The sequence below is a fragment of the Lepisosteus platostomus genome, chromosome 10, assembly GCF_059453375.1.
Source record: "Lepisosteus platostomus isolate fLepPlt1 chromosome 10, fLepPlt1.hap1, whole genome shotgun sequence".
Classification (NCBI taxonomy): domain Eukaryota; kingdom Metazoa; phylum Chordata; class Actinopteri; order Semionotiformes; family Lepisosteidae; genus Lepisosteus; species Lepisosteus platostomus.
This window is the reverse complement of record NC_142620.1, coordinates 38,773,501-38,787,414: the sequence shown is the minus strand read 5'-3', so window position 1 is coordinate 38,787,414 and position 13,914 is coordinate 38,773,501. Positions and strand designations below refer to the sequence as shown.

The window sequence follows — 13,914 nt, the reverse complement described above, 5'->3', positions numbered from 1 at the left end:
GGTCCTAAGCATCACATTTAGGGATGAAAACTAAATATTTTACTGAATTTGTACAAAATATGTTTTTCAAATCCACAGTATGTTCATGTCCCGACACCAACATAAATAATCCTAACTTTTTAGATAGTATCTATAAACTTTATTTTATATAGCACCTTTAAAGGTGACTTCTCAAAACGCTTTACAGAATGACAATAGCAACAATTAAAAATAATAAAAAATACTCAAGATGATCACAATGAGAATATGCAGAGACAGTAGATGGTGGTACTAAATACAGAGGGGTAAAGAATGGAACCAGTTATGTAAGGCTCTTCTAAAGAAGGTTTTGAGTCTGGATTTGAAGGAGTTTAGAGAAGGTGACTCCCCGATATCCTTGGGGAGAGAGTTCCAGATCTTAGGGGCGTAACAGGAGAAGGCCCTGTCACCCAGAGTGTAGACGGGCTTGGGGGACAGTTAGGAGACCAGAATTAGAGGAACGAAGGTTGCGAGATGGGGTGTAGGGCAATAATAGATCAGACAGGTACTGAGGTGCAAAGCCATGTATAAGAAAAACTCTTACCATCCAGTTACTCTAATATGGTAATTACACTAATAAGAAAAAGAGGAAAGAAGAGGTAACTAACATTTAAGATAAACAAAATGTTTATGTATCCCCCCTTTAAGTCTTATTAAAGGAAGTCTATAATATAAACAATTTTCTAGTACAGCACTTAAAAAGACATGAGATTTTAGTTATACATTTCTGTTCTGAGGACCTTCTACAGTAGATATTCACAACCTGCCTGTGTATCTTTTGCTATAATATATAAGATCACAAAGCACACATTGTGTTTTTGAGGGTTAAACTGAATTTATTACAACAGTTATGACATTGCTACAAGTGCAGCAAACACTTAAAGCAGAAGAAGACTGTTATTGTGGACTGTATCCAGCCAGCAACTGTGCTGCATACATGGAACAGTTTGTACAGGTTTCTTATCACATTTTGCTTTAATAATTCAATGTGAAAACCAATGCATTCTTCACTCTTCTCTCCATTCCTTGGGAGTAACTTTACCAACTGGTGACAAATTCCAGGTAATACCAGTCTGCGTTGCTACCTGTAAGAGCAAAAGTTAAATAAGTGAAGTGGAACATTTCAAGTAAAGTTGTAGGCGTAAATGTTTTCTGTCCCAATTGTTTTGCTTAATTAGGACATTCAGAAACTCACAGGCAGCTAACACAGAAATCCTCACTACACATTTATCCCAATGATCATGAGTGCTCAGTTCATTCCTGCAGACCGTTCAGTCTGGCCTTGCAACCTACAAATCATTATCATTAGCACTGCGGTACTTCTGTAGAAGCACAACATCACAAGTGCCTTTTCTTGAATGTTCTATTACATTCACTCTGTTCAGGCACTGCTTTATATTTGCTGTAGTCAACAGGTTATGTTTGCTATTGTTGCGTGAACATTCATGCTAAACCACTCTAGTGAGCACTGTGCTTTGTAAAAAATTAGGCTAACCTGCAATTTTATAATAACACATCTGTAACTGTGAGTCTTGGATAAAGTATCATAATAGAAAACTGGAAAAAAACATTAAGGGCATGAAGAATTAGAATGGTTCAGATACCATTAATTTTGTGCAAATAACTATGCTAAACCTTATGTAAAGTTCCAATACCTTAATACTAGGGCTGGGCGATATGGCCTAAAATTTATATCACGTTATAATTTTTATTTTAGACGGTAACGATATACATCACGATATATAATTTTCTCTATGGGCACCATGTCCTTACACAGGTACAGTTATGGAATGTGTAATCTTCCACCGCTGGCTTTTCTTGTCATAAGAACAACGACTAGTAAATAACTCAGGCAGCAATGTCTGCATTGTGGCTTTTCTTTTCACACCAACACTAGAACTGCTTGATTCGGAGCCCATCCTCGTACTCACATAAATGTTTTGTATTTAGGTGATAGAAGAGCTTCCTTGTAATTACCGCCTCTGGCTAAAACCGTCACCCAACATAGTTTGCAGTTCACCATTTTCTGCTGGTAGGCCGTCTTTTTAAATCCGAACTATTTCCAAACAACCGATGAAGCACCTTTCTTTTCAACAATTTATCTCGCTAACGGTGCCTTTCTCCATGTGTTTGCAGAGGGGCACAACGAACACCTGCGCTTGTTTTCATGGGAAAGGCAAGAGGACACCCGAGCGTTTTAATTGGCCGCAATGACCTCAGATGCATCATAAACCAGACTTCTGAACCTACTGGATTTCCAAATATAAGCAAGATGAACATTTTTTTTTTATTATATAATTGGAGCTAAAGTACGGCAGAATTTTGAACTATTATGGGTCAATAGTAAAAAGTTCCAAACCCCGTTTTGCGGCAATGCTGTAGACGCAATCAATGTAAACATCAAAATCCATTCTCTACTGGTATAAACAGTATAGCCAAATCCATATCGTGGCACATATTTCTACCATCCATACCGGTTATACTGCCCAACCTTATTTAATACTGTTGAAAAAAGGTATTACACATTTTAGAGTCAAATTGTTTGAGTTACTTATTAACAGTGCTACAGACAAAGCCAAAATATTTCACATTTTATGATGTGATACTAATATGCACCATGAAAAATATAGTTCTTTTATGTAGTTCTTTAATGATAATTGAAATATAGTTCAATTATGTAGCTCAGAAAACAGTCCTCGTAGTAGCCAAGCCATTTTCTTCACAGCGGTGTAAACATGTACTCATAGCAGAAATAAATACTTTTTTATTTGTGTAGTGACTAGATCTTTTCTTTCCAGGAAGGCCATGAAATGTTGCGAGTGGAATAAATGCATTGAAAACTTACATAGGACCAAACTGCAACACAGAACAGTGTTCCAGAGACCAGCAGGATGTTCCCATATTTGTCATGGAAGTCAGGACCAGCTTTGTGATGGCACTGTCTCCACGCTGCCTGGCGGGCACCTTGTGCTGAAACGTTCAGAGAAAAAAAACCCAAAGTAATTGGTACAATACAATGAAAAGTCTGAACTGTTCAGGGGTGAACACGCTACCTTGTGTGAATATTAAAGCTTAACAAAACATTTTGTATACTAAGCATACATTTGAAGGAAGTAGCCTAATGTCTCTTGTGCCAATAGCACTCAAAAAATAGCAGAAAATAGCACTCAAAGTTTGCATTCAATAAATCAACAAAGTGCAGACTGATAGCATTGCTTACAAGGTCATGTATAATGTTGTGTAGGTTATCCATTTAATAGTCAATTCCTTCTTAACACTATACAAGATGGTGCAGGAAGGTTTCAATAGTTAGCTGTTTGATATGTACGACAAAATCTCAAGTCTAAGGCCAACAGGAACTGGAGCTTTAACAATCCTAAGGTCTTACTATAAATGGATGGACTAGAGAGTCTGATCTGAATAAGTGAATATTACAGAAATCACTGGTTTCTGTGCAGGACATCACTTTAAATTCAATCTACACGACAATTAATTGTTCTGCATAATAGCATTAGGAAATATTTTGAAGTTACAGTTGGATTAGAAAAATGTATACAGAATGTGTACTACAGTTCTTGGACATATGGTATATGAACCTATGGTTTGGCAGCCAATGAAGATGTTTTACCTGTATAAAAAAGAAGAAACTATAATAACTGGTTTTGAGACCCTTTTCTTACGAAGCGCTCCACTTCATGACAGAAGGCAATTATTTAAATATAATCCAAGGTGGCACAGGGCATACAAGAAGTAGTGGATTTAGCTGTGGCTACTTACCAGTTAGTCTAACCTTGATTCCCAAGCGAGCTTTAAAGATTTTATAATAAACACAAATTTAAAATAGAGGGCAGCATTTATTTAACTACTTTTTTACACAGGTGGTATTTTCCACTTCAGTACAAACCAGTCGAATACCTTTCAAATAACTTAAATAAAAGAACTAAAACACACAAGCGTCGTTAAAACAGGACTATGTTATGAGAGATTAATTTTCAAAGCAAACTTTTTTAAAGTGAGATTACATTTTAACAGGAGACTAACTGTTCTTAAAACGGTTTTCGAAACATTTTAATTACTCTAGTCAATATTTAAGTTTCAACCAAACGATCTAGAGAAATACTTAAGTCTGTACCTGTTTAAAACAATAAACCGGATCAATTATATAGGAGCTAAAACGAAACTCGGAAGATGTGGCTACCGGCGCCGACACCACACAAGACTTGAGGGTACTGCCTTAAAGGGCGAATAACAACTCCAACCCAATTAATTTAAAACTAAAGTTTAAAAAAATCGCATGTCAAACATTTATTCTCACCAGAAAGGTTCAGTGCTGTCTTTGCAAAACGAAACATGCTTGCTTCCGATTCTTCCTGACAGGTTCTTTACAGTGCAAAATACCCTTGAAAGAGCAAAAAAAAACAAAATGGCAGCTTACGCCGGAAGAATTAAAAAAAACTGTGGAAAATATATGACATTTAGATTTTTATTATGAGTATAGATATAAAATCTAAAACATGAATGTATATAATTATATTAAGGTGTTTACTTTTTTCAAAATACAAAAATAAATATTTAAAAGGCATTATGGGAATATGAGTTTTTGATCAGTTTAAAACTCGTGACGCAGGCAGTAGAGTGTAGCTAGCAAGCAACATTAAGTGGCGCGATTGATCCGGAAGTGTCTATAAATAGCCGAATTTCAATCAAAATAAAAGTCATCCAGCCACCACTGTACTGTATGAGAACCTGCTTTGTTATTTTTTCGTGGACACTTGAAATTCCTTAAACATTCTGTCGAATTTTTTAGGGTACTTTTTTTAAACTTATCACCAAGTTTGACAGATCTAAAATTATTAGAAGTTTTTATTTATTTTGCAACACGTTTCTTCCATTTATACACATGTAAAAATAATGTAATTCCTATTTTTTTCCTTAGAAATGTTTTTTCTGTTCAATGAAAAAGGTTTTGAGATGCAAGCTTTTAAAGGAGCTGTATCACATACTTGTAATTAAGTTAAATCCTTTATTACATTTTAATACAAGTGATTTTTAAACTATAACCAAGGACAAAAACATATTTTTTGCACCATCAAAAGTGGTGAAACATACAATGTTAAGACACCCAGCCAATAGCAAATCACCCTTCTTCCTTCAGTCTCAAGTCTTTATTAATATTGTTGGTCTGTGTAGATCACCTCTAAAAAAACTGCAGTGCAGAATTGAATGGGGAAAAATTGTAGCTCTCCAAAGGTGGATGAAATCTATTGCACAGATCCACAGCTAATAGAAAATCACCTTGTTTTTGTAAGACAAGTAATAATAATAATAATAATAATAATAATAATTGCTTACACTTATATAGCACTTTTATGGACACTCCACTCAAAGCACTTTACAGGTAATGGAGACTCCCCTCCACCACCACCAATGTGCAGCATCCACCCAGATGATGCGACGGCAGCCATAGTGCACCAGAACACTCACCACACATCAGCTATCAGTGGGGAGGAGAACAGAGTAATGAAGCCAATTCAGAAATGGGGATTATTAGAGGCCATGATTGGTAAGAGCCAATGGGAAATTTGACCAGGATTTAATTTGGAAAACATTAAATAGCAAAGATAGGGTGAATTAGAAAATGTATTTGGTTCTGCATCAAACACAAGTAGGCATCAACAATTCTGTCATTGAGTCAAACGTCTGGACCCTTTAGTATGTTTATGACATTTAAACTTATCCAAAGTGTTCAATTCATTTCATTCTCGAATACCGTGGTGTTTTTGCACATTGACACTCTAATCATGCTGGTTTTCAAATTAGGGTGTCCTTTGCCCTATTTTCACCTGGCTGGCTGTAGAACAATTATGGATGTTAAGGTAGGACTCACATCTTCACAGGGAGTATTCTGCCTAATTCAATATGTTATAATGTACTGAGACAGACAAATGAATGAATAGACCTTCAACTGTGAAGTGTTTTTACCAGGAAGGGGGCTGTGCCTCTGATTGGGTGTGGAGCTTTAGATTTGATCCAGGATTGTCTAAATCACAGCTATTGACCAAATACCAGTTAACAATCAAATGGGAAAACAATGTCTGACACCATCAATGGTGAATGTCACCTACTGGCCTAATTGAATTGAAAGGTAAAGGTGCCTTTTAAAAGGGAGTCAGCCACTCAGAGAAGACACTGACCACAAGGCTAGTATATTTTTTCTTTTTGGATTTCTAAGTTATTTTCCCTCTCTGGACTAACCACCTTTGTATTAACGGGGTTCGGTTGGAGTTTGCACTTTGATCTAAGGAGACAACTTTGTTGACCGGATTGGAGTAATAGATTGGGTTGTGCTTGCTATCCACTCAGCGTAGAGCTCCAAGACAACTGTAAGTTCTTTTTATTTTAGTATTGTTCATTCTAGACTTGTTTCTGTGAGCATGTTGACTCAATTTGTTGTTCATATTGTGCGATACATTTTTTTTAGATGTTATTTTTCTCTGATTATATAACCTGCATTTCAATCTGTTATGCCCGAAAGAGTTTATCTCCTTGCAAAACTCTTTGTAGCCTTTTTTAGACATATGCCTTCTCCAAAGCCTAGTCCAGGTTGAAAGGACACTGTTTTGCTCACAAATGCTCAGAAAATGTCAGAATATGTCATAAGGTTTCTTTGTGTCATGTCCACTTGCATTTGAAGTTGAGCAGGTTATGGCAGAGTACTGTTATGGCACTGGATATCGTGGCCTAGCCAGCCAATGGCCTTCCTCCGAAAGGACTAGTCGATACCACAAGACAGTCCTTCCTGATGATACTGAAGGCACAAAGGTAAACACTCCAAATCCCTCTAATTCAAAATGGTTATTTTAACCTTTTGGTTAAGGTTTTCTATAAACTTAGATGACTACTTATGGGTGTTTTTTTAGTTTGTGCTTGTTGTAGGGGATTCTCATCTGCGGAGCCTTGTAGATGGGCATGTCCCCATGCCACAAGGATGCCTGTCTTTTGGCTACAGCTGCACTCTAGGTGCTAGTGCTAGGAAGTCCTGGGAGTTTGCATACGTCGAACCCCGGATCTGGTCTGTCTTGTGGCTCCAGGAAACAACCTTAACAAGAGCTGCACAATCGAACAGTCCAGAAGGGACTTTTGCAGGCTTGTTCAAAGCATTATAACTAAATGGCTACTGGTGAGCCCCAACAATCATACTTTTTAAAAACAAATCGTGAAGTTTGGTGACAATGCCTTAATAGGGTGGATCTGTATGAACAATTTTCAATGTTTTTTGAAACAGGTGGTTGTCATTGATTTCCCCCCACGCCTGATGGTAGATTTTTCATAGCAAGATGCTGCAGAAAGAATACCACCGAACAGCTGCGCATCGTGGGGTGAGGTATTTGTCTACGGCCGAATACTTCCCACAGAAGATCTCTAACCTGTGGTGTAGGGATGGTGTGCACCTCAGTGACAACTACGGCATGCCTATCTTTGCCAAGCTACTCTGGTGTGCATCATACATGCAGCTATGTGGTCCTGGATGTATGCCTGTGGTGACTCCCGCACCAAAAGAGGAGCATGAAGTGGTTACCCTTCAGGTGGTTGTGACAAGGGCAACCACTACGCCACCACCCAAACCAGCTACCTCTGCTTGGTCAGTGGTTCGTAAGGCCCTGAAGAGGGAGGGCGCCGATGACCTGTACAGGCAGTTCACATCCATAAGTGAAATTTTCAATCTGAAATACTATACCATAATAACAATATATAGGCGGTCTCCAAAATACATCACTATCTGTCTTACGGACTTTTATCTGAAGAAGTGTGTTTGTTCGCATGTTTGTATTTTCAAAGACAAACTGAAGTATCACAATAATTCCATTTCCAGGGTCAGAGTATAGCCTTCATTCTGGAAGGTGACTTTGATATAGGGGAATCTCGGAGTGAGAATCCGGAAGGATCAGGGTCACATGTAAAACAAGCAAATGGAAGGTTCAGTCACAGCAGGCCAGTAAAAACCTTGGATGCCATAAGTATTAAAACAAGATGCATACATGCAAATATGTATAAATATAAAACAAGATTCTTAGTAACCCAAATAGGAAAGACCAAAAAGAGGTGCAGCGGCCACACACCTGGAGACCTGGGTAAAAGACATGAAACAGGGACAATATGTAGTCCTGAGTTAAGTACACTTGACAAAACCCAGAGTTCCACCTATGACTTTGATTGTCGGTGCAAACTCAAACTTAAAGGAGGGAGCGAAGAAGTTAAAAAGCCTAAAGCTAGGGGCAGAAAATGCAGAGGTAAAAAAGAAGAACACATCAATTATGCAAAAGTTGCTGAAGCTATCAATGCTGTCAAAAAGAATGTAGACATGGATGATCCCCAGTTCTGGCATCTTGTGAGTAAAGTCCTTGAATGGCCACATAGTAGACCTTCAGCTTCAAGAAAAAGAAAACAGAAATAATATTAGGTCGCTTGAAAATGTCAGTGACAACACAGAGGCAAACAAGTGAAAACAACAGCCATGATCCCAACCAAACTTATGCTGACGCCGAAGATCATAGTATTGTGACCAAAACCACAATTGTACAATAAAAAAAGGTTTCTAGACACAGAGTGGATGGCAGGCAATGTTAGGAAGAGGTAGAAACTATACTGCATCTGTAAATCACCCAACAGACAAAAAGAAACAGTGGTGGCATGCAATGCTTGCAAGGAGTGGTTTCACTTTGGTTGTGTAGGTACTGTATTACACAAAATGACATAAATATTGAATCTGTGGGGTTTCTGTGTTGCTCAGAAAATTGTGATGTTAAAGTCACAGCATTAAAAACTGGGTTCACTTTCACGAACAAATGTGAAGCGATCAACAATGTAATACATAATAAGTCACCTGTAACCCCCCCAAAAAAGCAAAATTGATGTATCACATGTCAGCATTGGTGTTCAAATAGTGCTGGATTATCCCATTTTTGGGGTTGATTGTGGTAAGACAGACAAAAAACAGACGGTTTCCCAGGATAGGGAGGCCGAATTAAATGGTGACACAGAAGTGGAAAGTAGTATCGCATGTAGTGTATCACCCAAGGAAATTGTTCCTCATGTGGTTCCCTCCGAAAGTGAAATGCACTGTATGGATGCCTGCATACAGTGATGTCGATGGTATGAATCTAGATGGTAGCTGTTATGAGAACACCCCTGAAAATAAAACACACAAGATATGGCACCCAGATGGCACTGTGGCAATGTGGCACTGTGATTTTCCAAAACCAGCTATAATAACCCAGCAAACTTTGCAGAGTATTTTATCAGAAGAAAAGCTGATGTGAAGGTTTTCAGAACTACAATACAAACAAAATCACACTTTTCACATTCTCAGAAACAGTGGCTGGCCTTAGTGCAGCATTACTTTGAGGTGATTATATGCAGTCCTGTCCCACCACATACGGCTGTGTCCACAGTTTTTATGATAAGCAAGGAACACACTCAAAGTGCTGTCAAGCAATGTTTAACAGCCATTGGAGACCAAGAAAGGAGAATTTTCAGGCACAATACACTGCCTTTTCAAATTAATAGTGATCGCTCATTAGTGTTGCTCCAAACCTCATTAAATATTTTTAATGGGGACACTATGGAGAGCTATCTCAAAAGGTGTTGGAAAATTGTCAATAGGACTGCACAGTACCATGACTTAAGGTTTATCATAATCAGGGCCTGTAAAAGTGGAATGAGGCAAGCTTGTGAACTCTGTAAAAAGCAGTATAGTGGAAAGTGTCAAAGATATAATGTCGGCATGTACTGTATATCTTCATTGTCATAGTTAATTCCACGGGATTAGAATAATAATAATAAACTTTATTTTATATAGCACCTTTAATGGTGGCTTCTCAAAGCACTTTACAGAATGACAACAGCTATAAATAAAAAGAATACACAAGATAAAACACAATTACAATACACAGAGGAAGGCCTGTCTGCTCATATTTATGACACCTCATTATCTTGGGTAGTAGATACAATAACACGCTTCTCGCACAGTCTATTTCTAATCTCAAAAGTCGAGTGTCACAGCTACCAAAAAATGGACGGAAAGTATATTGACAGGACTGTATCAATTTCTGAGGTGAATTTAAAAAATACTAAACAACTGTTTCTTAATAATGAAAAAATTAGAATCAATGAATGTGGAAAGGGTAGGAACTCTTTAAAAAGCACATGAAAGGGGATTTTCATGTGATAAGATAAGACTGAATCTGTCTAGAATAAGTAAGTAAAACCCTCATCAGGACACTCAATAATTTTAAGTCTAAATGATAAATGCAAAATCGATGGTCAACCAAATGATCACAACATGCCACTTATCATTAAATTCTCAAAAATGGGTCAAATTGGCAATCTTGATTGGGTCAATAAAACATACAGATTTGGGAACGTCATAAACAACTACCGGTTTAATTCTGTCATGCAGTGTGTCATTAATATAAATGCAATACAGACCAAAATGAATCTGGAATTCTATTTTGATGGTCTTAACATTATGCCTGGCTGTTTATTAAATTAGGTTAAAACTGCCATCAATAATCCTGGCAGCTTCTTTTCAATAGCCCAGATAGAACTGGTGTTAAATGAGATATGCAAAGTGATACCTTCTCTAGTTTTCAAGACAGAGAATGACCCATCTGATTTAATAATTACCCTTATGTCCTGGTTTGTTTGCAGACAATTAAACAGTAACTTTATTACTTTGCATGTAGACATTTGCCAGAACTGTGGTTTATTGCATACCAAAACAAGTGAAGTCAGTTGTTTTGTGGTTGTACAAAAATAGGTGAGTTTCTGATTAGTTTATCAACCCTCATACATAAGTCTTAGATAGTGGTCTAAGATTCAAACAGTGTCTTAAACAGTGGTCAGGAGGCAACAATTTAGCTCTTGTCTAGAAACTATTGTGATTCAGATTCCCAGAGCACATTTCACAGGTATGATATGCACTCAGATTTCCACTGGCAGCAAACTGCAATTAGAATTGGAAGGTGTTGGTAAAGTGCAGTATACCATCAAATCCACTATATGTCATGAAGGAAAGTCTATTAGCAGAGGTGGACATTACTGGGCGGTACTTTTGTGCATTGGACAGAAATGTACAATTAAAGCTAATGACCAACACATCACAACAAAGCCAACAAATACCATAGACGAAACAAATATTGTGTTTTTTTCCTAGAAAAAAAGGAGGCATCAGACAGAGACATCTGTTGGTCAAACCATGTACTCACAGTTCAGAATGCCAATACTCAAGAAACACAAAAAAACCTGGAGCCACTGAACAATTACATATCAACTCTACTGCAGAGTTAAGAGGCACTGAAAGAGTCTTTGTTAATGTTAATGTTTCTTTATTAGCCCTATACAATTTCTTGCATTAGGAATTCATCTTTTCACATACCCCAGCCTTTCTCCATGGAGACACAGACAGGGAGAGAAGCTTGGGGTCAGAGTGCAGGGTCTGCCATTGTACGGCGCCCCTGGAGCAGTTAGGGTTAAGGGCCTTGCTCAGGGGCCCAACAGAGTAGGATTCCTCTGCCAGCCGCAGGATTTGAACCGGCAACCTTCCAGTCACAGGCACAGAGCCACCGCTCCGAATAGCTTGCAATCAATGACAAAGAAACAGACAGCATTATCTGCAACAATACACAAGACTTTCAAGGCCCTTATGGAATCTAAAGCTATTCAGATTTCCAAAATACTTGTGGATATTAAACCAGGTAAAATTGACATAGAGACTACCATGAGAGAATTTCTTGCAAAACAATTTTCATCCAAAATTTTGGAACATCACTATCTCTCTGTTCAGACCTTGAATACATTCAGCTTTCAGGGAATTCCGATTTCACAAACCAAATACCAAAACATATCTACACTAACCTAACAGTTGAACACCTAGCATCAAGGAATCACTAAGAATATTTTTCCAATATAAAATAAAATTATTACACTGTTTTACATGCAAAACGTCTAGTTTTGAAAACCGCCCAAACATTACCCATTTACCTACCACTTTGATTATCTTAGGTTACAATCCCCTCCGTCTCACCATCTCCTCCATTGACAAAAAGCAAACATACAAAATTTCAGGTATGCTGCTGCATTTGAAAAACTTCCCTTTTCTTTTACTGTTTAGGAGAAATGGGAATGGCACTTGGTTCTCCGATGAAAATCATAACATAATCTACAGCTTTACAATGATTCAGAAAATGAAAGAGTGACTTGTCAGACAGTTGTCACTACATATGATTTAATTTCATTTGAAAATCTGCATGATTGTAACACTTCTGTGCAAAAACACTCACGTAATCGAGACTGCAGTGATGTGAAAAAATATAGGGATTTAGAAGGAGCAGTTTCAATTGCACAGCCTATAGCTGGGGTAAGTTTGGGTGATATATATGCTTAAGGGTCTAGACATTTGGCTCAGTGACAGAATCATTGATGCCTACCTGGCATTGATGTAGAAGAAAATGGAGAACCAAAGAACTTAAGTACTGCACTCTGTTTTTGCTAGTCAGTGTTTAAGAAATTTCATCTTTCCAGAATGTGATTTGTTACTACATCTTCCTAAACCCCCCAAAAACTGGTGGAAGTTTGAGAAAATACTGATTCCTGTGTATGTAAATTCTTCACACTGGATGTGTGTAGTTCTAGAAATGAAAAAAGCAAACACGGAGAAATGTACAAAGTATCCAAAAATGCAGTTAATATTGGGATCATGGATTTGGTTTCAAGTATTGGCCACCATTTAGACAAATCAATTAAATTTATACACAGGTATTTAATGGTTCAGTATATAGCGCTTCATAATAATAAAAAAAAAAAACGAAATCAATTTCCGTATACAACATGACCACGAATGCAGGCATTTCCCCAGAAAGACTGGGCACAAATTTTTGTTTTATCAGGAATGAGACTTTTTCTTGTCTAGCAGTACACATCACCGTGTCGATTTACAAAGAGGAAGTGATATAAAAACACCAAAAAGATTGCAAGAAAGCAAAAAATGAATGAAGAATGGCAATTTCCTACAATCTGTGGGTCTCTTTATCACATTCCACCCAGCTTTGAGGATGTAAAAAGTGTTGTTGTGCTATAAATGTGACTTTACCTTCTCCAGGATTTTTTCCTGAGGCAGGTTTTAGGAGACTTTTATTTTGAAAGGTGCAGCCAATTTAGCGCCGCTTAATGTCGCTAGCTTCACGCTACTGCAGCAAGACGCAAAGCAAGGTACAAAAATAAAAAGTAATTTTACATATAAAATACATTTAAAATTTACGCGTGTTTAGGAAAAATAATTGCAATTAAGTTATAAAATGAACGATTCTGTAAAAATGTCTTTATTTTTCATTAAATAAAGATTTAATGATAAATCTAACAACATAGAGAAAATAATAAAACAAGTTGATGAATCCAATGTGAAATCTTAGGCATAAATACCAAAAATAAACACGAACAACAACGTAGGTCGATGAGGGCGGCAGGTAGACATATCTAAATTTTAGAGAACTCGAATTAACAGTGTCAGGATGGCCGAGTGGTCTAAGGCGCCAGACTCAAGGATTAGTTCCTTCCCAACTGGGGATTCTGGTCTCCGAATGGAGGCGTGGGTTCGAATCCCACTTCTGACATACTTTTTTTTTTACTCTTAAGTAAAAATTAAGTTTCTTTTCATGAGCGGAAAGTTGCAAAAAGACAACACTTAGATTAAAGTGCATAATTAATGCCTTTTCTTCATACAATTTTAGTGTCCATCCGAAAGAGTGGAAATGTGTCTTTGGCATTACCATTAAAAACATCGACAAAAAAATAAATACGCGTTAAGAACAATAGCTTGCAACAGTCATCCCATGCAAC

The 13,914-nt window shown here is 37.4% G+C and overlaps 1 protein-coding gene, 1 non-coding gene and 1 pseudogene across 2 annotated transcripts; 2 read left to right on the top strand and 1 right to left on the bottom strand.

Annotated features, from left to right (window-relative positions):
- Nucleotides 1–828: 828 nt before the first annotated feature.
- On the bottom strand, nt 829–4,492 carry cox7b (cytochrome c oxidase subunit 7B). Its single transcript, XM_088648942.1, has 3 exons — nt 4,334–4,492; nt 2,864–2,988; nt 829–1,103 (listed from the first exon to the last, which is right to left on the bottom strand). The coding sequence occupies exons 1-3, from the start codon at nt 4,368–4,370 to the stop codon at nt 1,026–1,028; spliced, it is 240 nt and encodes a 79-aa protein (XP_088505068.1). The 5' UTR covers nt 4,371–4,492; the 3' UTR covers nt 829–1,025.
- A 2,231-nt stretch (nt 4,493–6,723) lies between these two features.
- On the top strand, nt 6,724–7,904 carry LOC148653677 (uncharacterized; annotated as a pseudogene).
- A 5,676-nt stretch (nt 7,905–13,580) lies between these two features.
- Nucleotides 13,581–13,688, top strand: trnal-caa (transfer RNA leucine (anticodon CAA)). The gene is made up of 2 exons: nt 13,581–13,618; nt 13,643–13,688. It is a non-coding gene; the product is annotated as a tRNA-Leu (tRNA).
- The last annotated feature ends 226 nt before the right edge of the window (nt 13,689–13,914 follow it).